We start from the raw sequence: 27,195 nt of genomic DNA, 5'->3' as shown, positions 1-27,195 counted from the left end.
TTCCCAGGATTCTCCTATTTGATTAATGTAACAGGACCACTTGATATATAGCCACAATCGAGGGGTAGCTAACGTCTTGGGACTCTCGTACACTATCTGAGAAATCCAATTATAAATACATGAAATATTTATTGAAATAATGCAGAAATACGTGTTGAAATGCTTAAATATTGGGACTCTCGTACACCATGTTGGGTTTTTGAGTGGGCACTGGCTACCCCTTGGCCACTGGCTACCCCTTGGCCACAATAGTGGCTCTCTTGATTGCATGAGGCTTGGAGGTGAAATACCTGGGGATTTACTAACTTTAATGCTACAGGAATTTTCAATGCACACCTAGGGCTCCTAAAGAAACCCTGCACTATCACACCCCAAGCTAATCTTGGCCCATTCATTTGCTGGCAATCCACCCAGATGTCAAAGACTAACTTATTGAAGGCATCATTTTCCAACAATTCTGATACCACATTGCTGAAAATAATAATAATTAAGGGTGCCTGTATGGTGTATGGCTCTTTGAAAGGTCCTTAGACCCTTTCCAGCTAATAGAAGTTTTTCACATTACTGCTCAGAGCAGGACCAGTGTAACTATATCAAAAATTGTTTGGATATGTTTCTAGAAGAAGGTAAACATGTATTGGTCTGGCTGTTGAAGGATGATACTCAGCAAAATGATATCAAGATAAATTTGGTGCCATTAGCTGTAGAGAATGACATACCCAAAATCCTCTAAAATCCTTTTTGAGAATTTTTTCTACAGTTGTTTGATTTTTAATTTAAAAATACTATAATTTATAAGAGCATGAATCAGTTATTGTTAATTTTCACTATCCGGTCACAATTTAAGAATAACAATCAACTGTGATTTCACTGGCATGGTTATTATTTTATGGAAATGCAAATATCAACTTATATAGCTAAGACCTGTACCGTATATCATAAACAGTAACCCATAATAAAATAGCTGTATTAGAACTCTCCAGACAAGGATGTAGTTTCCTCTGTTCTTTTTATATCACAACTAATTAGGCATAGGCCTGCATCAAATATGCCAGCATAATAAAAAACATAATAGGCTGGAGTAGTGCTATGCCAGCATAATTAGGTGCATGTGAGCTTAATTTCATGAACACAGATCAATACTCAGTGGAATCTGCAAACTGCAATAGTGCATTGTATATAGCTCCTAGATCAATATTGTCTAATAGAATATGTACAGTCACTTTTTAGCGAAATACTCTAATAGAGCATTCACTGATTAAAGTACTCCAAGCTAGATAATTGCAAGAAAAATGTTGTTAACCAAGGAGCATAATGCATGCATAATGGGAACACTGAATGAGCATAATTGGCAGGAATTTTCTGAAAGTGTTTTGGACAAAATTTAGAGCATATTAAGACTCAGGCCTATATAGCTAGCATTGTGCTTTCAGGCACCCACTGTACATGCTCAAATGTTCACATACAGTACAGTAGCTGGTTCCATAACTTTTAAATATCAGTGAATCACAAAAAAGATTGTATTATATATAAAGATTTAATTAGTTATTCGGTTATAAATCTATTGTATACTTTATGAGATGTTCAGGTAATCTAATATTAACAAAGTTGATGCATGAATACACAAAATGTGAGCTTACAGTACGTACAGTTTGTACGTGTTTTGTACATGTTTGCTAATCTTCAAACTAATAGTTCAATCTAACAAAGTGCGATAAATGCTAATAATGTCATGTAATGCTATTGAATTGAGTTATCAAATGTGTGTATAGTTCCTCCAGTTGTAGTCGAATGTCTAGTTCCGACGGATCCTAAACTTGACCTTTGTTGATTTGTATAAACTGTCATCACCAGGACATTTCCCCCTCACAGTGACAGCATGACGTCTCCTTGTTAAATTGTCATAGGTCACAGGGCTTGTACCTTTACAAAGTACAAAAAAAATCATTATTGACAGTAGTGATGACTTAGAAGAAGAGATACAAGTTAATGTTGTACTAATTCTCAAAACCAGGTGTTACTGTAATTCCCTGATATGAGTATTAAATATGTGACTGGGCCTGCGAAAACAGGGCATGTGGGCACAAACTACACCCTGTCACTCTACAGGTCATATCTTAGTACTGGAACAGAACATTTCCATTCTGTAACTTGCGTCATACAGCCAATTAAATGCTTACTAAGAGCTGAAACTTGCAGTGCCATAGCATAATGGTACAAAAAGGTATGAGTGATGAAAGTTTGAAAAAGTAGCCAAAAATCATGTGCCCACATGCCCTATTATCGCAGGCCCAGTCACATATTTTAAAGTTCATCATTTTGTATTATATAGATGTAATTCCTTGTATTTTATAATTCATTTATTATATTGTAATTCATAAATTACCAGTTTTTTATTGCTAACATCCCTCCAAATTGATTTCTTATTTCCCTTCCACTACATGTCCATGAAGCTTTTTTGTGAAGCCAGAAAATTCCAATAGATTACTGTATTTTAGTTTTAGTCTGGATTTTTATCAGGCACAAGTGTATACCAGTCATAGTGTGTTCATACATGAAATGGCTGCAATGATGTAAATGTTTTAATAATGCACAGAACATTTAAAATTATTATCATCTACACCATTTCATGGCTGCCGCCTTTGACTTCACAACTTTTTTCTGCACTCTTTTATACAGCTAGGGTGTTAACATAATGGAACAGTGGAACTTGCCACCTGCCTACAAGCAAAATAAGTGAGCTTGAATTTATGTGAGTATAGAAGCTTAAATCCGGTTACATTTGCAATTTACGTCTCAATGTATCCTGAATCAGTAATTTAACATATAATTATCACTTACAACTCCTGTATCTCTTCCTGTCCAATCTACATTCAAACATAGTTTCAGAATGAGATGGATCAGCAGAAAATGTGACCGTCACATCATTTTGTGACACTTGAGCATCAGCACTGATTGAGGTGAGTGAACAACCTTGAGTAAGAAAACAAATATAAACACTAATTATTTTGTTATTTTATTTATTAAACAAAACCAAAGATGTATAACCTTAATATGTAATATATTTCTAATGTATATACAGTGTTTGAAGCATCTTTAATTTAATTATGATGCCAAAAGGTACTTTTAGTGAACAACTTCACATTGATATACTTAGGACATAAGGTAAACATAATTTAGTCGTGAATATAATAATCATGCCCAGAAGTGCCTTCAGTTGGCCTGAAAGCTTTGCTAAAAGTATTATTTGTGACCAAATTTTGGAAAATCACCCATATGGGCGCATGTGAAATAATTAGAATTTCTATGTTTAGTGGATTGTTAATAAGAGCAGGACACAGTTTTAAAAATATTTCAAGAATTTTCTTGTAATTAAAGGTATTGAGAATGGCTTAAAACCATAAACAAGTACATTTGCCTTGTAAAGTTTGTGATTTGATTATTAATTGTTTTAGGTGTCAAATGTGCCCATATGGGTGATTTTCCAAAATTCGGTCACATTTAGCAGAATTTTTTTCCTGCAAAACTGATGTTTTCATACTATCAGTTTGATACTCTGATTTCACTGTTGGACATCAGTAAAGCCCGACAAATGCCTTTAGCACACAACATTATGCTTTATGCATGAAATTAATTTTGTCCTCCTTTGTCCCATTAGTTTTCACTTACAGCATAAGCTGTCAATTCGTGGTAGTGCACCAATGGAATTGTGTTACCTATCATGCAAAATTCTCTGTAATTTTTGTATCATGCCTCCAACAGTAGAAGTGGGCAGATATGATGTAGGATAGCTTCATATGTTGTTCTCTGTGTGTAGGGCTGTGCAACAGGCAGAACATAGCCAAAAACCACATGAAATGGCTACAGTAAATTGCTTGTTATATTATAGCAATTGCACCTGTTTTGTTACACAATCATATGTAGCTGCCTCTGGTCCATTCTTTCCTTTCATACAATGTTTACAGAATCACTGATGATGAATAATGTCAAACACAAATGACAGTGTATAACAAGTTAAGAGTTACAAGCTAGCAGGAATCATTACAATGTGGTGGATAGTACTCTAATAGAGCACACGCTTTTCTGAGTACTTCTAAAAAGACTGTTCTAGAATTTCCATATACAGTGGAACCTCTCTTATCCGGGAGTCTGGTACATACTACTGTCCATATTTCAGAAATATCCGTAACTAAGAATAACATGCTATTATACTAAAGTGACTAACTTACATAGAAGTAATGTTGTTATTGTTATCAGTTAGTGCTATGCAGTTTAGTGGGCAGAGGGAGAGTCACTAGAGAATATTCATGGTCACTCCCCTAGGCTGCAAAAATCCATTATCACCTAGCAAGCAAGTGGTACTTATTATTAGTAGAATAAACAAGCCAACAAACAGGTAAACAGCAACCTTTGGGCTCCCTTCTTGTGCTTTCATCTAAACCAAACTTCAATATGGTCAATGAACAACAAGCCACATGACCAATTTGGGCTGTCTGGACAATGGAGGTGCCCGGACAATGGAGGTGCCCGGATAATAGAGGTCCAGTTAAGGGAGGTTCCACTGTACATAGATCTATGAAACTATAATTATATTATGTGACTGAATTTTGGAAAATCATCCTTATGGGTGCATTCAACACATTAAATATTTAGTTCTGAAACACAACATTATAAATTAAATTCCTACCCTTAAAACCACAGATACCTTGAATTACAAGAAATATTTTAGAAATGTTTTCTGCTATTAACAGCGCCATGCTAGTTTCAAAAATTCTAATGTTTCAGGTGCGACAATAAGGATGATTTTCCAAATTTGGTCACATATAAAGCCTTACCATTCTGGTAATAGTATGAAACTAGAAATTGATGAACTGTCAAAATTCCCCCGTTACACTATACTTTATTTTATTTATTAATGCTTTACAACACAAGTGCTGAAGGTCTGTAGGACACCTGGTCCTACAGCCTGCTCAAAGACTTTAACTACTGTACCTTGTGTTTAGCACTTTTCATGCAATGACTGCTACTAGCATATATATAAAATTTCTAATTATTACAGTATGGATCTTAATAGACTGCATACAGTGGAACCTGCTACATGTAATGAGGACACTTGAAAATGAGGACACCTGTATAATCTGGACACTTGGTAATGGTTCCAAAATATCCCTTAGCATGTAAACTGACCTGGAAAATCAGAACACTTTGATAATGAGCACACTTTGATAATGAGCACACTAGTAGTAAGTTGAACATTGTGTTGTAAATAAATAGAATCTACTGTATATAATCTTGCTATGCAATAGCTAATGTATATACAACTACTAGTACCAGAATACATACCTCTACAAGTTGCTGCAGTACCAGTCCAGCTGCCTCTACCACTTTGTATCTGACAAGTCCTACTGGAGCTACCAGACAGATCAAAGTCACTATCACATGTGATACTACAAGATTCTCCATCAGCAGGAGCATCATCACGTGTTAATGAACACGTAACATTTCCATCATCTGGGTCAGGAAGTAGTGGACATCTGTTGTCTGATAAGTGACCTACATTGTAGCAGTTACATAATGTATTCCTCAATGGCTAGATATGTGTATGAATAATAATTGAACATGGATCAATCAGGCCTATGTAAAATTGATGTGATCAGAAATGAGAAGAAGCAATGATTGCCTGCACAATTATTTTACAGAAAATATCTTAAAATTTAAAAACCTACAGCGTATTGGACAGCTTTGAATTGTATAGATGCAATGTGCACAGTAATAAAGTCATTGGATATTTTATTATTAAAGGAATGGTCTAGGAAGTGGCTACTTAACATTAATATAGCAAATACAATGATCATGCATTTAGGGAACACGAACCCGTGTTATACAATATGGTATAGCATATTTGGTGAAAGTCACTATTGTTATTTAGAGGAAATTTAAGTTATAATTAATGGAATTAACTACAAAACAACAGGGATACTAACTACAATAATACTTTGTTTACATTCACCCAAGCCCCATGGATACCAAGAACATGTGTGCACTTCCAATGGCTATATTAACTTTAATACTGAAACAAACAAGTTTGATTACATCTTGTACTTGTGCAATACTAGATGTCCAGGACATTTTAGGAGCATCTTAACTCACATATTCTTGCTGATATCAGAACAATTTAGATTGACAGCTATTGCCAAGCTATACAACACTACTAATTGTTTTGGCAACAGCACAACTTAAAGAGAGACCAAAAGTTACGAAAGCACAAACCGACTAGAGATCACCTCATACTACGTGTACATACATACACACTAAGCAATCACTGAATAACTTACGAGCGGTACACATGGCAATTTCCCCACTCCATGTTCCATTTTCATAACATGTCCTAGAATCACTTCCACTTAGATCAAATCCAGCATCACATTCAAAACCACACATGTCCCCAGCATTAGGACCTCCATTGTCTCCATAGTCACAATCAATCATTCCATCGTCAAGAGTGAGTGGTTCACATATTTCTATGATATTAAAAAGTGCAGTATGAAGCTCCTTATAAACAAACCAATATTAAAGAACATGAGCCGAACCCTAGCTGGGTTCTAGAGCAGTGGGGTGAAAGCTAATCTAAACAAAGTAATTTCTATGTTTCTAAATAATCATCTTCAGTCTGTCTATATCAAGCTGAAGTGCTGTTTCATTGCCTGTTTTTTGCAGCTTACTCACCAAACTCTAACCATATTGCCAAAATAATGCTCACAACATAAACTAACTACAGTGGAATTTGATTGAGAGCTTCCACGTGCATATACTTATAATTATCTCTTACAGTACGTTCAAGGCCATGTGTAGAGAAGATCCACTGAAAACTGTATTACAGCTATAGTAGAGTCCATGACTTAAAGGTCACACCAGCTAGTTACATAGAGTACTTTATTCTTTCTAAAAAAATGTGCACACGTTTTAAACCCAACTTATTGTTCATGGTTTATACTATTCTGTAAGCGTCATTTGTGCTTGAAATACTACCTATCAAGCAACTCGGACTGCTATCACTAACTTCTATGTAGAGAAAACTTTAGCTGCTTATTATCACAAATCACTATTCAGTAGGTAAAATGTCCTATATACTTACATGCAATTGTTGCAGTCAGATTGTTACGCGCAATCAGCTGGTCACCTAAAAGTGCTCACATCTTTTAACTACGTATTATAGTTGCAGGAAAACATTATACATGTAAATAATAATGGCTCATGTACTTTTATTAAAAATTTCATGTTACATTATGTATCTGCAACACATGATGAATGGTATTTTGATGTTCAGTAAATATTATTAATTCATATTAGGTTTGAGAAACCAAAGTGCATGCATAAGCAACATGATATTTATTCACACTGTGAATATGAATAGTTTATTTCTTATATATACACTTACGTATATGTAACACTTGGAGTGCAGAGTTTCCAATTTGGCCGGGACATTTAGCTCTTACTCTCACTTGATTATCACCTGGTCTTACTTGCTGTGAAGCATAGGTGAAAGGACTGGTACCTAAGGACAACATCATAATATTAAGTGTGTACATGAATAAATTGAGTGCAGTGTAATACATGAATAAATTGAGTGCAGTGTAATATAATAAGCAACAATAATGGCAATAGTATCAATTCATAATGGAATGCAAGCCCCTGCAGCAGCAAAGTAGGAAGTAAAGTATTCTATACCAAAGGAACTATTGCATGCCAGCAACTTCTAAAGCAATTTTGAATTGTAAAATCTATATGGCTGGGCAGGATCTTGACAAATGACTCAAGTGAGAGGATATCCTGGTGGAATTTGTATCAAAATGAGAATAAAATGATTGGAAATTATCATGACCTTTACCATCCAGTAGATGGGACATATGCAAGTCCAATTGCTGTAGTATAGTGGCATGATTCCAGGATTGGAAAGATGACATGACAGATACTAACAACTTAATTGCAAAGAGCATCCAGACACTCTAGATGCCTTTAGCAGCATTGAAATCAAGTAGGTGGTGGTGTACCAAACAGGAGAGAACAAAAGATTTGTGTATCATCATAGAATAACCAGTAAGGTCCAAAAAGGAAGATATGTGCTGTAGCTGAGACATTCCTCGCTTAGTTTTAGCATGGCCCCTAGTTAAAGAATTTAAACAGAAAATGCAGAATTTGAGTGATAGTACAGTACCTCAACAATTAGGTAACCACTTAAAATAAAGGTGGATGATCGATAGTGCCATGCTTTAGTAAAATAAATAGCGACTTAGTCTTAAAATCTACAAATCACTCCTACCCAAACTGGGACAATGCTGCAAGATCCGTATAAGTTCATTGGCTGCTCTAACATTTAATTACGTTTTAGAGGAAGTGCTTGACCACACTTCTGTCTCTCTGTGACCGGGGTTTGTCTTGCTACACTGTATCTGCATTCTGCAGAATTTTAGTGCAAATGAGAGTGTAATCTTACCCTACATTTACAAATAAAACATTTGCCTTTCATGGTTCAACTATAATCACACTATTCAACATTATTTTGTCTAACAACAGTTGATCGTAAAGTATTTTATTTTAAACTTGATTCCAGGCCTCGTACATGCTACATTGATATTAACACTCTCCAATTGTCAACTCTTGCTGAAAATCATTCACCTAAATTAGCACTGATCCATCATTAATACAGTGTTCATTGTTGTACATTATTTAAATGTGACCAGATTTTAGAAAATTAGCCCTATTGTAACAAGTGAAATAATAAGGATTGTACTACATATTTGCTGTGTTACAATAAAGACAGTTATGTGTTTGTTGGATTATTCCACAGATTTAAGATAGAGAGTTTATATTAATTACAGTAATGTTGATATTGCTTGAAATGCTGTACAAAACATTTGAGTGGTCATAGGCTGGTTTTCCCAAATATGGTCACAAATGTTTTAATCATTACATCCTTACTTACATTCCACAAATTGTCGGTTGTTCAATTTGCAGTCGTATAGAGCATTTGGATCATCAGCAGCAAATTCAACAGTTATGGTTAAGTCATTTGATGAAATACTGGCATCAAGCATTGTAACCTCACAGTCAGCTGTAAAGAAAGTATACATATACATTACAATGCACCATATGTAGTAGATTCATTATAATATTAATATATTAAGCACTTGTTGGATCATTTCACAGTATATATGTGACTGGTCCTATGAAAATAGGGCATGTGGACACATGATTTTTGCCTACTTTTTCAAACTTCCATCACTCATAACTTTTTATACTATTATCCTATATATGGCAATGCAATTTTCAGCGCTTAGGAAACATTAAATTGGCTTTACATGGCAAGTTACAGAATGCATATTCTGTTCCAGTACTGAGTTATGAGCTGTAGTGTGACGGGGTGTAGTTTGTGCCCACATGCTCTGTTTTCGCAGCCTTGGTCACATATTAATTTTGCTGTAATTCAAGGTAGTGACTAATGAATGTAAACACTAGTGCTGAACAACAGCTTGATGAATGCCACATTTGGGTCATAAAATTTTGAGTTGTCAAATTATTTTATGGCATGAATAGTGCCACTATTTCTTTTGATGCGGTTATGTGCAGGTTCAGTAGTCATGATTGTTTTGTTAACCCTTAAACCCTCATAGTCCAGAAACCTGGATTTGAAAAAAAAAACTTAAAATGCATAATACTTTATGCCAATTTACATGCATGGTTTCAAACAGCCATATCTCGTGAAACATTCATTCAGTCTCTTTGAAGTACAGATTTTATTAATTGCCAAGGAGCAAACTATCTAACTGTGTATAACATTTTAACATACAACGAGGAACTCATTCATTACAAAGTGTTGCACTATTTTATTTTACCTTCGTATTGTCACTGTGTTTGCCAGCCATTAAATATATATATATATATATTATAACAACTGAATCAGCATTGCGTCACGAGCAACATGACATCAAGACAAAGTCAATAGGACAATATACGGCCACGTTATGGCCTTTTATCCATCGTTATGTGAAGAGAGAATATCAAGAGATACTTCCATTGTAATTTTAATGAAGTTCTAGGTTGGAAGGATGCAACAGAGGATGGAACCATTTAAGCCAAAAATTTACGGTGAGTATATAAAAGGACATTGATAGTTTTAAGATAGTTTTAACAGTTATTATTAGTATTATTAACACTTTACAGTGACCAGCACTGAAGGTCTGACAGCAACATGTCTGCAGCCTTAGGATTATCTAACCTAATTTGAAGGACTTAGAGTTATTGTACTATGAGAGTTGTTTGTTTTAAAAGGCGTGCTTAAATTCCAGTTTACTGGACAATGATTTTCAGTGCTTGCATTTTTTTAAAATGGCTGTGGGTTTGAGGGTTAAAAAGTAAACAAACAACTAGAAAAAATTTGGAATTTTAAGTTGGATTAGGGATCAAAGAAGTAGTGAAACAAGGGAATAACTAAAATGTAGTGAAACAAGAGAGGTTGTCATAGTATACCTGCAGATATACTATTGGACCTGATTTAGTCATATGCATGGTTATAGACTGAAGTGTAGGAATTAATGTCCATTGGTGTATCAGCAGGTATAGACAACCACTCTGTTTCTTAGCTATTCCCTTGTTTCACTACTTTTTTCTTTAATCCCTAATCCCAACTTAAAATTCCTTCTGTTCGCATATATATACTGTGTGTGAGTGTGTGAGTGTGTGTGTGTGTGTGTGTGTGTGTGTGTGTGTGTGTGTGTGTGTGTGTGTGTGTGTGTGTGTGTGTGTGTGTGTGTGTGTGTGTGTGTGTGTGTGTGTGTGTGCGCGCGCGCGCGCATTTGGGTGTGTGTGTGTGTAATATATAAACCATGGCTACTAGGTATATTGCACTTATATACATCCCGACTGCTATGTCAGAGGAAATGCAATGTTGGTGATGTTGATAAACCCTGAGGCAAAGCCAAGGGATTTATCAACAGTAAACTTCCAATGAGTAAGGAGGAGAGGTGTATATATAACAAGTGCAATACACCAAATAGGCATTGTTTGATATGATGTATAGCATGCCTCGTAATTAACATACACAACATGAAACACTAACACATCAAACGCACACAAACTAACTTAACAAATGAACTCATGCATAATTTGCATTAATGTGGCAGAGTAGAGCTGTTTGTAGGCATCCTCTAGCAACTGAAATAGAAGATCAATTGGATTGTGGGACTTAGTAACAGTAAACATTTTCTGTATATATCCCTAGGACTTGTCCGTTCATAACATTAGTTGCTGCCATCCATCATCAAAGTTGTGAGGTATGTCTATAGTATGAATCCAGTGTGTGGACTCTTACTAGCTGGGGTGATTGGTCACCCGGCGCTGGCGGGCTATTTGCCAGCACTTGCTTGGGTGACTGATCATACTACCACCCACCATAGGGCTATTAGCCTGCAAATAGGCATGACACGTATTAGTGTCACGTGCCTCAAACCACAATGAGTATTATATTTACCTAACTGCAGGCTTACCTTATCCTTACCTACTTACCTTCCCAGTTATGCATAGGTATATGCTGCCTGTGGTTTGAGGTCTATATGCCTAAACATACACCTGGCAACTTGTTAGAAGTTTCACACGATCATGTATACATACTTACGGGCAGTACATGTTGTTTCATCACCAGTCCATGTCCCAAGATCTGTACACATCCTGGAGTCACTACCATCCAAAATGTAGCCACGATCACAAGTCAGAGTACAACTATCTCCAGCATTAGGACCTCCATTGTCCCCTAGCTCACAATTAACTGTCCCATTTCCAAGAGTGAGGGGACTACATATATCTGCAGAAAACAGTAAACACAAATGAGTACATTTTAGAACAAAAGTTCTTACACGTATTTACTAATTATAGTAACAATAATACCTGACTACTCTATTAGAGTAACTGATATGACTGTACTACCAACTTTTTCCTTGACACCTGTCCTCACTATTGTACAATTAGTCTACCTATTATGTAGCTAGCATTATACTTGGTGTTTCAGGCACTTGTTATGCTCAAAATTATTGATAGTACCTACAGTAATATCACACTAATTCCATGAATATACCAATGTCTAAGTCTTTTGTTGGACGATCAATGATTTGACCAGAGCACTGAGCTCGCACCCTAACAATATTTTCTCCATCTCTCACACCATCATCTTCTGTATAGGTGTGGGGACTGGTGCCTACAGAAGGCAATACACACTGTATGGCGTGTTAATATATCAATCTACTTACAATTCGCAAAGTCCCTTTTGTGTATTCTGCAGTCAAAAAATATATTTGGATTTGTACTATCAGAAGTGAAAGTGACTGTCATGCTCTTATTCATTGAAGTGATAGATCCATCAACAACTGAATTTACTTGACAACCATCTGAAATTTGAACAGTATTTAATATCACATACAATATGCTTTTGGTCACATATCACATTCATATTGTGCTATTATTGTGCTATTATAGTGCACCCATGGCTCCAGAAGAATGTATGTGGGCCTGGAAGTTGCCATTACAATTTTTCAATAATAATAGATGAAAATTTTTTTGGAAATTCTTGAGAGCATTTTAGACAAAATTTTGAGCATATTTGACTCAGGCCTAAAAAAATCCCACACAAACTTAAATACTGGTTGAAGGCCTGAAACTACATATTCAGATAGGTACAACTTTCTTGTAAATTTGATGCTTTGCTTTTTCTATGATACAAAGCATAACAACATAATGTACGTATGTTGGTACGTATGACACATTAATGCTATCAATTGTGCATACAATACTTACCAATCACACATTCAGCTGCTAAAGCTGGTGCCCAGTTGCCCTTATTATTACAGGTAGTTGCAGTAGTGTCTCCAATATTGTAGCCTTCATCACATGAGAAACTACAGCTGTCTCCAGGAGTGGGTATTCCATCATCACCCAGTGAACAATTGATTGAACCATATTGAGGAGCACGTAACACTTCACATCCTGTGGAAGCAGAGAACATACATTGAAGACAATACATCAACAATACATTGAATATTTATTGTATTATTACGTATATGACCACACACATACATAATATATATCATATCCCTGGTTTTGATGCTTATAATAGGTATTATACAACAGGTGTAATCGTGTTGATAAAAACCAGCTTTAAATATCTGAACAATTATCAGTGTTATCGATTGTGTACTAATTCCTAAAGCCATGTCTTTCTCCTCTGCACAGTAAATCTTTGTGCACCTTTACATGTGAAGAAAGGTAAACCTAGAGATTAGAACATGGTGGATTTTTTTTTTGGTTTTGAAACAACATAAGGTAGTGTTAAAGTACAAGTATAGAATACTGTGAAGTGCATAAAATTCCAAGAAGAGTCGGATTCCCGCAGGTCCCAGGTCCTTGGTACCCTGCCAGGTCCACTGTTTGTGACCTACCCAGTTTAAAGTGAGGAACCCGGTTTAAAGTGATCAGATGAAAAGGGTGATTATGCTTGCAATGTAGGAGTTGCATTATCTCAATCATGGGTGGCTCTAGTAATGCCTATGACTATCATTACTTCAGTCAGGCATGTTACTGGGGAATATTATTTATTTTATTTTATACTGGGATTCTATTGGTGAGGATGGAGTATAATATTTCTAACTGGACACAATACAGAAACATGGATTTATCATGGTAGTGTTTTTTCAAATTTTCACATGTAATCTACGAGAGCACTTGCCTACAGTTCAAAACCAAGGAAGAAATACTGGTAAAATAATGTAAATATGCTAAACTGCATCTATACATTGTATTTTACCATGATTGATTTTACTATTACTATGAATGATAATGAGAGCACAATGAAGACTACAGTACGTACGTATTAGTTTACAGCGAGTGTTATCACTCCAAGAACCATCATCACCACATGTTATAGTCATGTCACCAACCACCATGTAACCATCATCACAAGTGTAGGTACATGTGTCACCAGGAACAGCTATTCCATCACCTCCAATTGAGCAGTCAATCATTCCATTATCAGGAACATCGAGTGGTGGGCATGCAGTGCCTTGTGGTAGAAATACATGTAATAAAATTAGTGATACATGTACATATACTAAACAGAAAAGATGGATAACAGCTTATGTCAGGGGCAGTGGAGCAGGCCAAAGAGTGAGGGGGCCAAGCCAGTGAAGACCAAAAAAAAAAAAGGTCACAGCCTGCTGAAAATAGCTGCTCTACACCTCCTTATTTATAACTACACATAAGTAGCTAAGTAATTTGCTACACTGCTTCTCTGAATAGTGTGACTGCTCTATTAGAGTATCTTGATCTTTTCTTGCAAACAGTGTCCCAAAAAAGTGCCCCCCCCCCCCCCCCCGTCTCCACCGCCTATGGCTTATGTATTTGCAGGCTACTACAGTGGAAACTAGAACAAACTTTGAAGGATACTACTTTACCAACAATTATTCCCCTAAGCTGGTAACCTTTTAGCAAAAATTTATTGGCTTTAATCAGTATGCAGGTGCATACAGTTGCACTACTATATAAATGCCTCACTGAGGGAATGTAGCCTTTCTATACAAATGGCTGCTAAAACAGGTTCCACTGTAGTTGCAGTGCATTCAGGATGCCTTTTTGTGAAGCTAACATGACATGCAACACTATCTAATCAAAAGCATATGACAACTTCACACTATACCTTGTGCACACACAGCATTAGTTCCACTCCAAGTACCATCACCCTGACAGATCCTAGTTTCACTACCACCCAATTCAAAACCATCATCACATGAGACAGTACAAGTGTCTCCAACCTCGTTACCAGTACAAGAAATCATTCCATTATCAGGAGCAGTGAGTGTGGGACATTGTACTAGTAAAATACGACAAATGTAATAATAAATTAGTAGTAATGTGACCATCTCTACGTTTAACAAATTGACAACTCAACTTCTTAAAAAAGCAATATATTGAAATTTTAATTGCTACATAACACTATATTCTGGTATAATCAGTGACCTCCATGAGGAATTAATTGGAAATAGTTTGTTGTATTAACAGTTATGAATATACTAATAGATAAACAATTTGGTCAAGTAAAAGCATATTTCTTACCTATGTCACAGGTTGGTTTAGTATCAGTCCAAGTCCCATCACCCTGACACTCCCTGACAGGATCATGAGACAACACATAACCATCATCACACTGGTATATACAAAAGTCCCCTTCAGTTGGTATCCCATCATCTCCCAGTGTACAAAATACCATTCCATTTTCAGGATCAGTGAGAATTGGGCACAACCCAGCTGCAAATTTGTTTCAAAATAACACACTGACATATAATTACAGCATTTGTACAGAACTTATTTAGTTATGAAATAGTATACAATGTAATTTTATCTGGGAAGTCTAATATACACATTGTATAGATTTAGGTGAGGGCATTACTCTACTTGAGAAGTGACTCAAGCAAGTGTATGTAGACTAGCAATCTGTAATGACACTGTAGTGTGTTCAGTAACGTCTCTGTCTGCCCACTTAGCTGCACAGCGTTGTTAGTCACTAACTTACTTTAGTGTACATGACTATTTACCATGTATTTTGTAACTGTAGTAGTGACATCTGTAGTTAATATTAATAAACTGGCAGGCATGATGAAGCAAGTTAACTGAAAAGACTGCCAATCATTCCACCATAGCTTTACACATTACCACAATGAAGACTGGTGCAATCCTTTTTGTACAAGAGGGAAGGCGATCAGTACTAACTACTCAGACAATGTAAGGAATTTTGCAGATACAGCACATGGATATCTAAAAATTGTTAGGCTAAATGAAATTGTAAACCAAGTTGTATGCAATGATTGTAAGTCATTTATGATACCTTGGTTTTGCACAACATATGTATCAGACTTTGTAGTTCATAATTTACAGACAAGAAGCCAAATCTAATATATTTGTATACGATATATTACATGTATACTGTATGGTATGTGTTACTACAGATATTGTGGTATTCATAATATATACCAAAAGTGGGAATTAGCTTTTGTCTTCCTCCTATTAATTTTTCTCAATAAGTATTCTATGTTAGAATTTATTAACCACATATGCAAGTTCAGGTTGAGCTGTGTTCACTATGGCTTTTAGAGGGGCTGTTCTAATAGAGTAAATGCAATTAATAGCTGTTCTATTAGAACATTTCTATCTGTTGTGGATCAGTTGTGATACTCCTATTGTAAAATTCTGACAGATGGACAGAATCACACACATCTTAGTTTCATCAATGCTGACAATGCATAAATTGACTTAATTTAATGTGATGACATGCTTTCAATTTTTTCAAGCAAAATGTCATGTGTATTTTGCTTGAGTTTTGTCCTATTATGTTGGTATTTTTGCTTATTACTTTGTCTTCGAATAATATTCAATGCATCCATAACCAAAAGATACACACATATGCTTGGAAAACATACATAGTTGTCAGGAATCCATAATAAGGATCCCTGAGGTTAATGGGTAATGTAATAATGTATACATATTGTGCTTATACTATACCTGATGAACAAGTAGCATCAGTTCCACTCCAAGTACCATCACCCTGACAGGTCCTAGTTTCACTACCACCCAATTCATAACCATCATCACATGAGACAGTACAAGTGTCTCCAACCTCATTACCAGTACAAGAAATCATTCCATTATCAGGAGCAGTAAGTGTTGGACATTGAACTAGTGAAAGATAAAACCACAACTTTACTCACACAGTACCAACTAATCACAAAGTAAATAGATTATAATTAGGAAATACACAAGTAAGTGAGAAATTAGTGTATACCCGATGTTTTACATTGGAGAAAATCAATGAAGGTTAATCTTGATATGGCATAGAGACAGACGTACGTGGATTTAATGAACTTAAGAATTATAAATATTTTATCCAGGGCTATTTGTATACCTGCTGAACAAGTAGCATCAGTTCCACTCCAAGTACCATCACCCTGACAGGTCCTAGTTTCACTACCACTCAATTCATAACCATCATCACATGAGACAGTGCAAGTGTCTCCAACCTCATTACCAGTACAAGAAATTATTCCATTATCAGGAGCAGTGAGTGTGGGACATTGAACTAGTGAAAGATCAAAACAACTTTATTCATACAGTACCAACTAATCACAAAAAAGTGGATTAAAATTAGCTAGAATTATTCTGAAATACACAAGTAAGTATGAGAAATTAGTGCATAACCGATGGTTTACATTGGAGAAAGTTAATCTTGATATGGCCTAGAGACAGACGTACATGGATATAATGAACTTAAGAATTATAAATATTTTATCCAGGGTTATTTGTATACCTGCTGAACAAGTAGCATCAGTTCCACTCCAAGTACCATCACTCTGACAGGTCCTAGTTTCACTACCACCCAATTCATAACCATCATCACATGAGACAGTACAAGTGTCTCCAACCTCATTACCAGTACAAGAAATCATTCCATTATCAGGAGCAGTGAGTGTGGGACATTGAACTAGTGAAACACAGTAAATGTAATTTGACAATATAACAATTTAAGACAACTAATTTTGTTATAAAACTTGAAGCAGGTGAATTCCAGACTACACATAATTCACCTAGATCACAAGTAGGTTCACTACCAGTCCATGTCCCATCACTCTGACATTCCCTGACAGGATTATGAGACAACTCATAACCATCATCACACTGGTATACACAAGTGTCTCCATCAGTAGTTAATCCATCATCTCCCAGTGAGCAAAATACCATTCCATTTTCAGGATCAGTAAGAATCGGACATAATCCAGCTGCAAAAATAATTTGATGTGCGATTTCATGTTCAAAATGACACAAATAATATCATGTCATGTGCATTTTGCTTGAGTTTTGTTGCCAGCATTTTTGCTCCTTGCTTTGTCTTACTTTTGTTCCAAAATATATATATATATATATATTCCAGCAAAATCAATTAATGCATCCCTAACCAAAAGACACACATACATACTTGGAAAAGTTATGAAGCCTTATACCAGCAACCTCATCAGGAAACATAAAATGCATACATATACGGGATCCCTTAGTAAGGATCCCTGAAGTTAATGGGCAATGCATTGATTTATAGTTTTTATGCTTATATAGTACTATACCTGCTGAACAAGTAGCATCAGTTCCACTCCAAGTACCATCACCCTGACAGGTCCTAGTTTCACTACCACCCAATTCATAACCATCATCACATGAGACAGTACAAGTGTCTCCAACCTCATTACCAGTACAAGAAATCATTCCATTATCAGGAGCAGTGAGTGTGGGACATTGTACTAGTGAAAGATCAAAACAACTTTATTCATACAGTATCTACTAATCACAAAAAAGTGGATTAAAATTAGCAATTATTCTAGTAAGTATGAGAATTTAGTGTATAACTGATTAGGGTTTACATTGGAGAAAATCAATGAAATTTAAACATGTTTATCTGGCAAAGAGACAGAGATACAGATCATAACACATGTAATTATGGTGGATATAATAAACTTAATGATTATAAATATTGTATCCAGGGTCATTTGTATACCTGCTGAACAAATAGCGTTAGTTCCACTCCAAGTACCATCACCCTGACAGGTCCTAGTTTCACTACCACTCAATTCATAACCATCATCACATGAGACAGTACAAGTGTCTCCAACCTCATTACCAGTACAAGAAATCATTCCATTATCAGGAGCAGTAAGTGTGGGACATTGTACTAGTGAAATATAGTAAATGTAATTTGGTGATATATTATTTAAGACAACTAATTTTGTTATATAACTTGAAGCAGGTGAATTCCAGACTACACATAATTCTCACCTAGATCACAAGTAGGTTCACTACCAGTCCATGTCCCATCACTCTGACATTCCCTCATCATATCACCAGACAACTCATAACCATCATCACACTGGTAAGTGCAAGTGTCTCCTTCAGTTGGTACTCCATCATCTCCCAGAGAACAGTCCACCATTCCATTATCAGGATCAGTAAGTACTGGACACCGACCTATTATTGTTGCTTATGTTATTTCATGTAGTTTACAAATTATACATATGTACAATAAAGGGAATTTTTAGCTAGCTATAAGCAAGTGTCAAAATTTGGAGGTGTGGCACGCTCTTAGCCTATACAGGATTTGTGAAAAGGGGTCTACCATGCACATCAAATTTACCACCTTTACAATGCAATTCATAACTGTAGTTTGAAACGAGGCAGTGACTTACAATGTGGTCAGTGATGAGCAACAGCAAAGAAAAAGTTTTTAAATTTAAAAAAAAAAGACAAGACAAGACAAAGACATTGTGGTAAATTTCAGGTTTGTGTATCATTATGATACTTAAAACTAAAGCTTTGCTCACTCAAGTTCAAACTATTGGATGTATGTTATAGACTCCCTTCACAAATGTGGTCACATAATTATAGACTTGAAGTCTCTTGCTATATGAGAGCAGTTCAAAAAATATTAATGCATGTCTGATGTAACAATCAAGTCATTCTGTAATAAGGTCACTGTCTAAAGTCTCTAAACTTATAAAACCTCAAATGTGTTATTTGTACAGAAGGTGAGCTGCCTAATGTAGCTACTTGCTTATTAAAGTCAGACAATTGGGCCAGAGTAAAACTGACAGGTTTCATTATAAATCATAACTACAATAAATGATTACACTTCACTCTGTTATTCAAACATTTTTTTTAATTTTAATTACACTACTAGCTTATATTCTTTTACACTTGTGTATTTAGTTGCCATTGTGAAGTCAAGTTTTTCCAGTTTCTGAACATGCTAAAGGGAACTGTAACTTATACATAGTCACTAACTAGACGCTGGCAGTAAATCTACCTATATTATGCACATAACCATAAAGGAAATGGAACTGTGCACAAAGTTTAAGTTAAATATATGTATGTATATAATTGCGTGACTTTTCGAGACTGTTACTGAAATGTGATAATGTGTTAACTCACCAGGACAAGTTGTAGGTTCATCACATTCTCCATCTTCATTGATAATTTGTCCATCAGGACAAAAGCATCCCTCAGCACATCCACTATGACAAGTTGTATCAGTACTATCACATGACTGAGGACAAACTGGACCACATTGCTGGAATGTCATGTCAGCTTTACAACCATCAGCTATTAACATACAATACAATAGTACATGTAAAAATTTACACCACAACATTTCACAAGCTGTTTTCTAATAGATATTATGAATATACCACTATATCTCTACATAGCTTGCATAAAAAGTATTGAGGCAAATTAGCTGTGACTCCTGCTAGTAATCAATTTTGTAAGAATAGCGGTATTGCAACATCGTGTATGGTGGTAATAAACTGTACGTTGTCAATAATAATTAACACCATAACTGCCCGTAAGGCTTACAGTTCATCTAAAGACATACATATCATGTTTATACATGATGTTAACAGTATTAGATATTTTTAACTTACAACAGCCATAGTAATCTCTCCAGCCTTGCAGCACCACTCCAGTAGCTGAACACGCAGAAGAATATGTAGCTAAACTTTCACAGAAACACTGATTTATATTCTCATAAACACAGTTACAGATATCAAATACACAGTCATCTTCAAATGGCTCAGGATCAAGTGCTGAATGGCATGCTGAAAACAATTCACCAGTCAGATAAGCACATCGTTTTATGGCTTGTTCTCTTTTGTCCCCAAAACATAATGGTGTATCTTCAAGTATACCGCAAGCTGATGTATCCCCTGTAGCCCAACTTGTAGCAAACTCATCTGCTGTGGAAAGTTGATTACCATCTTGGTCCATGAAGTCATCTGATGGATTACCATTGTAGTTACCACATAGTCCACACAGTTTGTCTTGCCATGTGGTAGAAGCAGTGACCTCCACACGGTTTACCCCATCATAAAATATTTTAACACGTTGTTCAAGAAGTACAACTTGTGGATGTCCACCAACTCTCAGTACTTGCACTTTATCTGACTGATAGATCACCCCAACACTAACATCAGACTCTAGAACACCATTGACTGTTATTGTTCTACCATTACCCCTTCCCAATACTATGGTTAGTCCATCTCCTGGAACAGAAACTGTCACTTGATCTGCAGATGAGAGATAGGCATCCTTTGCAGCATTTCGGACGACAACAGTGAACTCATCACTGTCACATGGTGTAGAGAGAATGTATTCACAATCTCCTTGAAACTCATAGTAATGGAGATCAAATGTTTGATAGTGAGGATCACCAGCAGCAATACATATTTTTCCATCAATCAAACAAGGTTGTGATTCACACTGGAACTCCCGATTATAACAAGTGCAACGAGTAGAGCAGTTAGGCTGTAGTTGTATACCTTCTTCATACAAAACACCATCCACGTTACATGCTGCAGGGATTAATTTTAAAAAGTTAGTCAATACATTAGTATGTGTAAAATATACCATTTTATTCAATACTTGGTTTTCATATCTTGCAAGCAATAAGTATTAATGTGTATTGTATTTAGTCAATGTAATTGTCCTATACACAGTAGCATGCAGTCTTGGAGTGTATTTGCTTTAACCGCTTTTTGCTTATTGGTGTACAGACAAACGACTACTTGAAGATATCTAACTATATTCACTGATACACACAAACATACATTACCTGTACACACTTCCTCATCCACACATACTCCATCAAGTAGATATTGTGTATAAGGACAGAAACAACCTGCAGCACAACCTCCATCACATGATTCATCTTTGTTATCACATGTTTGAGGACAAATTGGACCACACTCCTGGTATACCATACCATCTGAACAATTAGCAGCTAAAAAGCACCAAAATTAATTTCATAGTATATACAGTAATAGTACAGTATAATACCTAGTCCTTTTAGTCTAGCTACGTTCATGCATACAAATTAAACTAACAACAATACTGTATACTTAAACATTAAAACAGTTAATTTTATAGTGTTCCTTTATGGTGTAGTGAATGTACAATACAAAGCTTACGGCAGCCATATTCATCTCTCCAGTTTGATGGTTGAACTCCAGCTTCAGCACAAACAGCAGCATAAGCGGCCAAAGCACTGCAATAGCACTCCTCACGTTCTTCAAGCAAGCAACAACAGTAGTCAAATTCACAAGCGGAGATATAAAACGTAGGATCCACTACAGCATTGCAGTCAGCAAAACTTCCCTGTGTCATTACGTTGCACCTCATTTGTGCCTCTGATACAGTAGCTGAATCATTATTACATCCTTCATATCCTGATGCATCCCTTTTTACCAAACAACCAGGGACTCCCCAGCTATCTCCAAATACATTTGGTGAACTTACAATTTCACCATCCGGTGTAGTAAAGTCATCAAATGGATTTCCATTATACGTACCACAATGCCCACAGATTTGTCCTTGCAATGATTTAGCAACTTGAACTTTAGCAGTGAGACGTCCATCATAGAATACGCGAACACCATAATTCTTGAGGGTCACAATTGGACGTCCACCAATTCGTACTATTTGAAGTGTTGGTGTCGAAACAATAACTATATCACCAATGTCTCGGTGCAAGTGCCCATCAATTGTGATACTGGCTCTGTGTCCAATAAAACGAGACAATAAGATTTCTCTAGGACTACCATCTGGGATCAAAATTCTAACTTCCTCGACACAAGACAGACGTGCAAAAAAAATTCCGCAACGAGTGTTGACAGTTGATATAAGAAATGCATCACTGTTACACGGTTTAGCTACATAGTATTCACATGTTCCCATATAATCATAAAATCTTTTATCCCATGTAACATAGTGTGGATCACCATGAATTAGACATCCTGGGCCATCAATTGAGCAAGAAACTGTTACACAGTCAAACTGTCCACCAGAGCTACATGTGCATCTAAGAGAACAGTTTGGTTGTATCTGCTCTCCAATCTCATACTGTCGACCATCCCACACACAAGCTGTGTGAGGATAAATACAGTACAATACTGAGTAACAATGTAGTCATTGTGGTTTAATTTGTGACTTGGCCTGTTAAAATAGGGCATGTGGGCACAAACTACACCCCACCACACAACTGGTCATATCTCAGAACTGGAATAAGATATTTGCATTCTGTAACTTGTATCATACAGCCAATTATATGTTTAGTAAGGACTGATAACAGTATGGCCATAGCATGATGTCATTAAAAGTTATGAGTCATGAAAGCTTGAAAAACTAGGCAAATTTTACGTGCCCACATGTCCTATTTTTTCAGGCCCAGCCACATTTTGTACTTAACATATCACTCAGTCATGTTCTATGTACATTCAGCCTATATTACTGTAGCTTGATCTATTCCTGCTTTACAATATTATATGACAACTAATCTAAAACATGCTCAGCTAGCCTTTCAAAATAGCTAGGGTGTAAAAGATATGGTGGCCATTGAATGGCTACAATGGTATAATTATTATGTTAGCAAATTAGTAATGTTGCAAATTACTATAATTAACATTAATTTTTATGGTCAGCATAATGTTTTCAGCATAGTTTTCAATACAGGTTTTTGACTCCCTGCTTCACAGGCTTACTGTTAGCCTCCTTGCAGGTCCCTAGAGGGATAGTTGTCCAATAAATAGTATTATGGCCATGGTTTAATTAAAAGTAACATTTTGAAGCTTGGCTGAAAGTTACTTACATAACACATTACAGATATTAGACGTACGTATGTACACATAATCACATACACTAAACATAATAAGCATTTAAAGTGAATACATACTTAATGGCTGTGTTAAGTCAGTAAGACAATAAACATATTTTCCATTTTCTCCAAAGTTAGAACTATCGTCAATGTTGATGATGTTAGCTGTACCCGATGCAGGATGAGTTAGAGCCATGTTACCACAAGAAAGTCCAGATTGAGCAAATGTACCACCACTTGAACTCCACTGAATTAAGTCATCAGCATACAAGTATATGGCATAACTCATTTCTCCATCAGATGCCAACACCATTTGAAATGTATTTCCCTAAAATAGAACAGAATACATTTAGAACAGGCTATTGGTGTAATTGCGTGCGTACGCATGTGTGTGTGTGTGTGTGTGTGTGTGTGTGTGTGTGTGTGTGTGTGTGTGTGTGTGTGTGTGTGTGTGTGTGTGTGTGTGTGTGTGTGTGTGTGTGTGTGTGTGTGTGTGTGAGTGTGTGTGTGTGTGTGTGTGTGTGTGTGTGTGTGTGTGTGTGTGTGTGTGTGTGTGTGTGTGTGTGTGTGTGTGTGTGTGTGTGTGTGTGTGTGTGTGTGTGTGTGTGTGTGTGTGTGAGTGTGTGTGTGTGAGTATGAGTGTGTGTGTGTGTGTGTGTGTGTGTGTGAGTGTGTGTGTGTGTGTGTGTGTGTGTGTGAGTGTGTGAGTGTGTGAGTGCGTGCGTGCGTGCGTGCGTGCGTGCGTGCGTGCGTGCGTGCGTGCGTGCATGCGTGCGTGCGTGCGTGCGTGCGTGCGTGCGTGCGTGTGCATGTGTCATGTACGGTATGTATATAGCATGCAGTCACAGCAAAATTAATGATTCAGAACTTGTTTTGAAGAATTTATGTTGATGTTGTACCAAATTTGTACTGTGGCACTTGTATATTCATATTTGCTAAAGACACTTTGCCACAAATGTCACTTTGTGATGTATTCCTAACAAAATTCCAGTATTGCAGAAAGGCAAACATTCCTATGATTCTTCTGTGACCCTTTGGAATAGGGCAACAGGGGCGGATCTAGGATTTATAAAAGGGGGGGGGGGGCTAACTCAATATACTAATCTCTTGGGTAGAGGTGTGTGAAGTGCACTTCCCAGCATGCGAAGCATGCTGGAACAAGGGGGGTCTGGGGGCATGCTCCCCCAGGAAATTTTTGAAAAATAGATGCTAAAATACTGCAATTTGGAGACATTTCCACATAAAATTCATAATATTTTCTGCCTGTAGATATTTTATATACTGCCTTTAGATTATAGGTATGGCTCTCTGAAGCATTTTGTTAATGGAAAAGTTTGGGCAGCCAAGGTCATGATGTACCCCTCTCACAATTGCACAACACTGAATAAGTGCATGTTAGAATAATAATGTTAAAAGTGGAAAACTTTGAAATTTGAACAATACAAGATTGAATCTGAGAGCATTTTCAATGGAAACTGTGTACCTGAATTAAGTATTGCCATACATATTAACTATACGAGTAGATGAATGAAGCCCTTTAAACAGACCAATGCACTTCATTGTATGTATAGTTGCAGGCAGATTTGGCATAACAGAACCAACTACATGTTTCCAGTGAATGTTCTATTAGAATAGTTAGCTGACTGCTCTATTAGAGTATCTCGATCTTGTACACCTCCAATGCTGATCCGGGTCCTTGTTGCATAAACTTTAGCATAAATCCACTGATAATACCTTAAAAAGATGTTTATAAGGTGGTTTTATGAGTATTTGTAATATTAGTGATCATATAATTATGCTAAGACAAAATTTCATTATAATACTCAGCATATTGATCAAGTAAAGCCTAAATATGAAGGGGGGGGCTTCAGTCCCAAAAGCCCCCCCCCCCCCCCCCCCCTGGATCCGCCCCTGGGCAATTGGAAACAGTGGAAAGCCATTTTCAATTCAGTTTTCAGTTTCAGTTTTCAATTTCCACTGTTTCCAATGTCCCTTTTTGGAATATTCACTACCCTGAGCACTGTATACACATCGCATAATTTATTAGGCATGCTATTCAAAGGTTTAGTAATATACAGCACATTATTTAAACTTAAATTCATCAACAGCAAATGGACAACTATGTAAGTGTTTGAATATTGCAAATATGAAAACTTATATAAGAACTACAATTCTGCTTACCTGAGCAGCTGACCCACCACGAGCCCCAACACTATCCCAAGTAACAATGAAGAGGTGAGTGGCTGTGAATTGTGGTAAAAAAGGAAATGCTTTCCTTATATCCTCATTAGCTCTTTGTAGAAGAGTAGAAACAGTGCTCTCCCGGAACCACACATCCCCATTTACCGTTGTATCAATATTCACCCAAAAAGGAGCAACTAAATGATGATCTCCTCCCAGTGGAAATTTTTGTGTAGTATACTGTATTGGATCTTCTGCAAAGTTAGCTCCACCATCTGTGGTTATCTAAAATTGTAATACAGTTGAATCACATGACTAGCAAAATCTTTCTGTATAGCAAACATTCTGTGTACATGAAAGGTAATTGAAAATTATATTATACGAAACATTAACTTCCACTACAGAAACAAGTTTGATATAAGCTAACATGTAGCCACACTGTAATGAGAAAGCTTCTGTGCAAAGTACATTCATTAAAACCATGCAAGCTTCCATGGTCTATTTATAATAGAAGGCTGTAGATGTGCAGTTTCAACCAAAGATGACATCACCTATATATGATATTCTTAGCAGCTAGTTATAGATACTCACAGAACTAAGGGTACAACATGTAATATTGTAACTTATAATATACTTACACATAGATCAAAGAATGGAGCATTGCAGAAACGGTACACCTGGTTAGGATAAACACACTGAAATGCGGTATCACCAATGGCAAGTCGCTGGTTGGGCTCATTGAGACCTTCACCATAGGGGTAGAATTTAGGCAAGGGAACACAAACTGTGGTCCTCAGGAAACACAGCAGAAAGATTATACTTCCTTTAAACATCATACTTTGCAAGTGGAAAATGACAATGTTGCATCTCTTTTTATATCTTACCGATGCTTGGTTACTTACGTAAAGCCAAATGCTGCACACATGACATAATATGATGTAATAATTGTACATTAATGTTTATTATTGACAGATGTCGTTTGTATAGTAGATGTGACCGAAAGGATATGGCATTTATAATCAATGGATGCGCTTCTAAATTTCAAACATTTACTGGGGAGGGGGAGGGGGGGATGGTGGCATGCCTCCAGACCCCGTGCTTCTTCGCACACTCACCCATGTCAGAGTATAATAATGTCCACCTTCTAACTGGAAACCCCCTTTATAAATTCCTAGATCTGCCACTGGGAAGAATAGGAGTGTCAGCATAGCCAAAATAAGAAAAAAGAATACATAATG

At 36.4% G+C, this 27,195-nt stretch overlaps 1 protein-coding gene across 1 annotated transcript; it reads right to left on the bottom strand.

Annotated features, from left to right (window-relative positions):
- Positions 1–1,567: 1,567 nt before the first annotated feature.
- LOC136247956 (SCO-spondin-like) lies at positions 1,568–26,790 on the bottom strand. Its single transcript, XM_066039775.1, has 26 exons — positions 26,596–26,790; positions 25,958–26,242; positions 23,855–24,104; positions 22,095–23,048; positions 21,740–21,907; positions 20,553–21,479; positions 20,062–20,232; positions 18,913–19,101; positions 18,635–18,808; positions 18,207–18,380; positions 17,399–17,572; positions 16,997–17,170; positions 16,597–16,770; positions 15,154–15,345; positions 14,738–14,911; positions 13,913–14,104; positions 12,844–13,032; positions 12,300–12,437; positions 12,128–12,247; positions 11,672–11,857; positions 8,984–9,112; positions 7,439–7,555; positions 6,336–6,521; positions 5,344–5,553; positions 2,842–2,973; positions 1,568–1,923 (listed from the first exon to the last, which is right to left on the bottom strand). The coding sequence occupies exons 1-26, from the start codon at positions 26,788–26,790 to the stop codon at positions 1,796–1,798; spliced, it is 6,102 nt and encodes a 2,033-aa protein (XP_065895847.1). The 3' UTR covers positions 1,568–1,795.
- Between the last annotated feature and the right edge of the window lie 405 nt (positions 26,791–27,195).

Source organism: Dysidea avara, chromosome 2 (assembly GCF_963678975.1).
Source record: "Dysidea avara chromosome 2, odDysAvar1.4, whole genome shotgun sequence".
Lineage (NCBI taxonomy): Eukaryota > Metazoa > Porifera > Demospongiae > Dictyoceratida > Dysideidae > Dysidea > Dysidea avara.
This window is presented reverse-complemented; position numbering and strand designations above follow the sequence as displayed.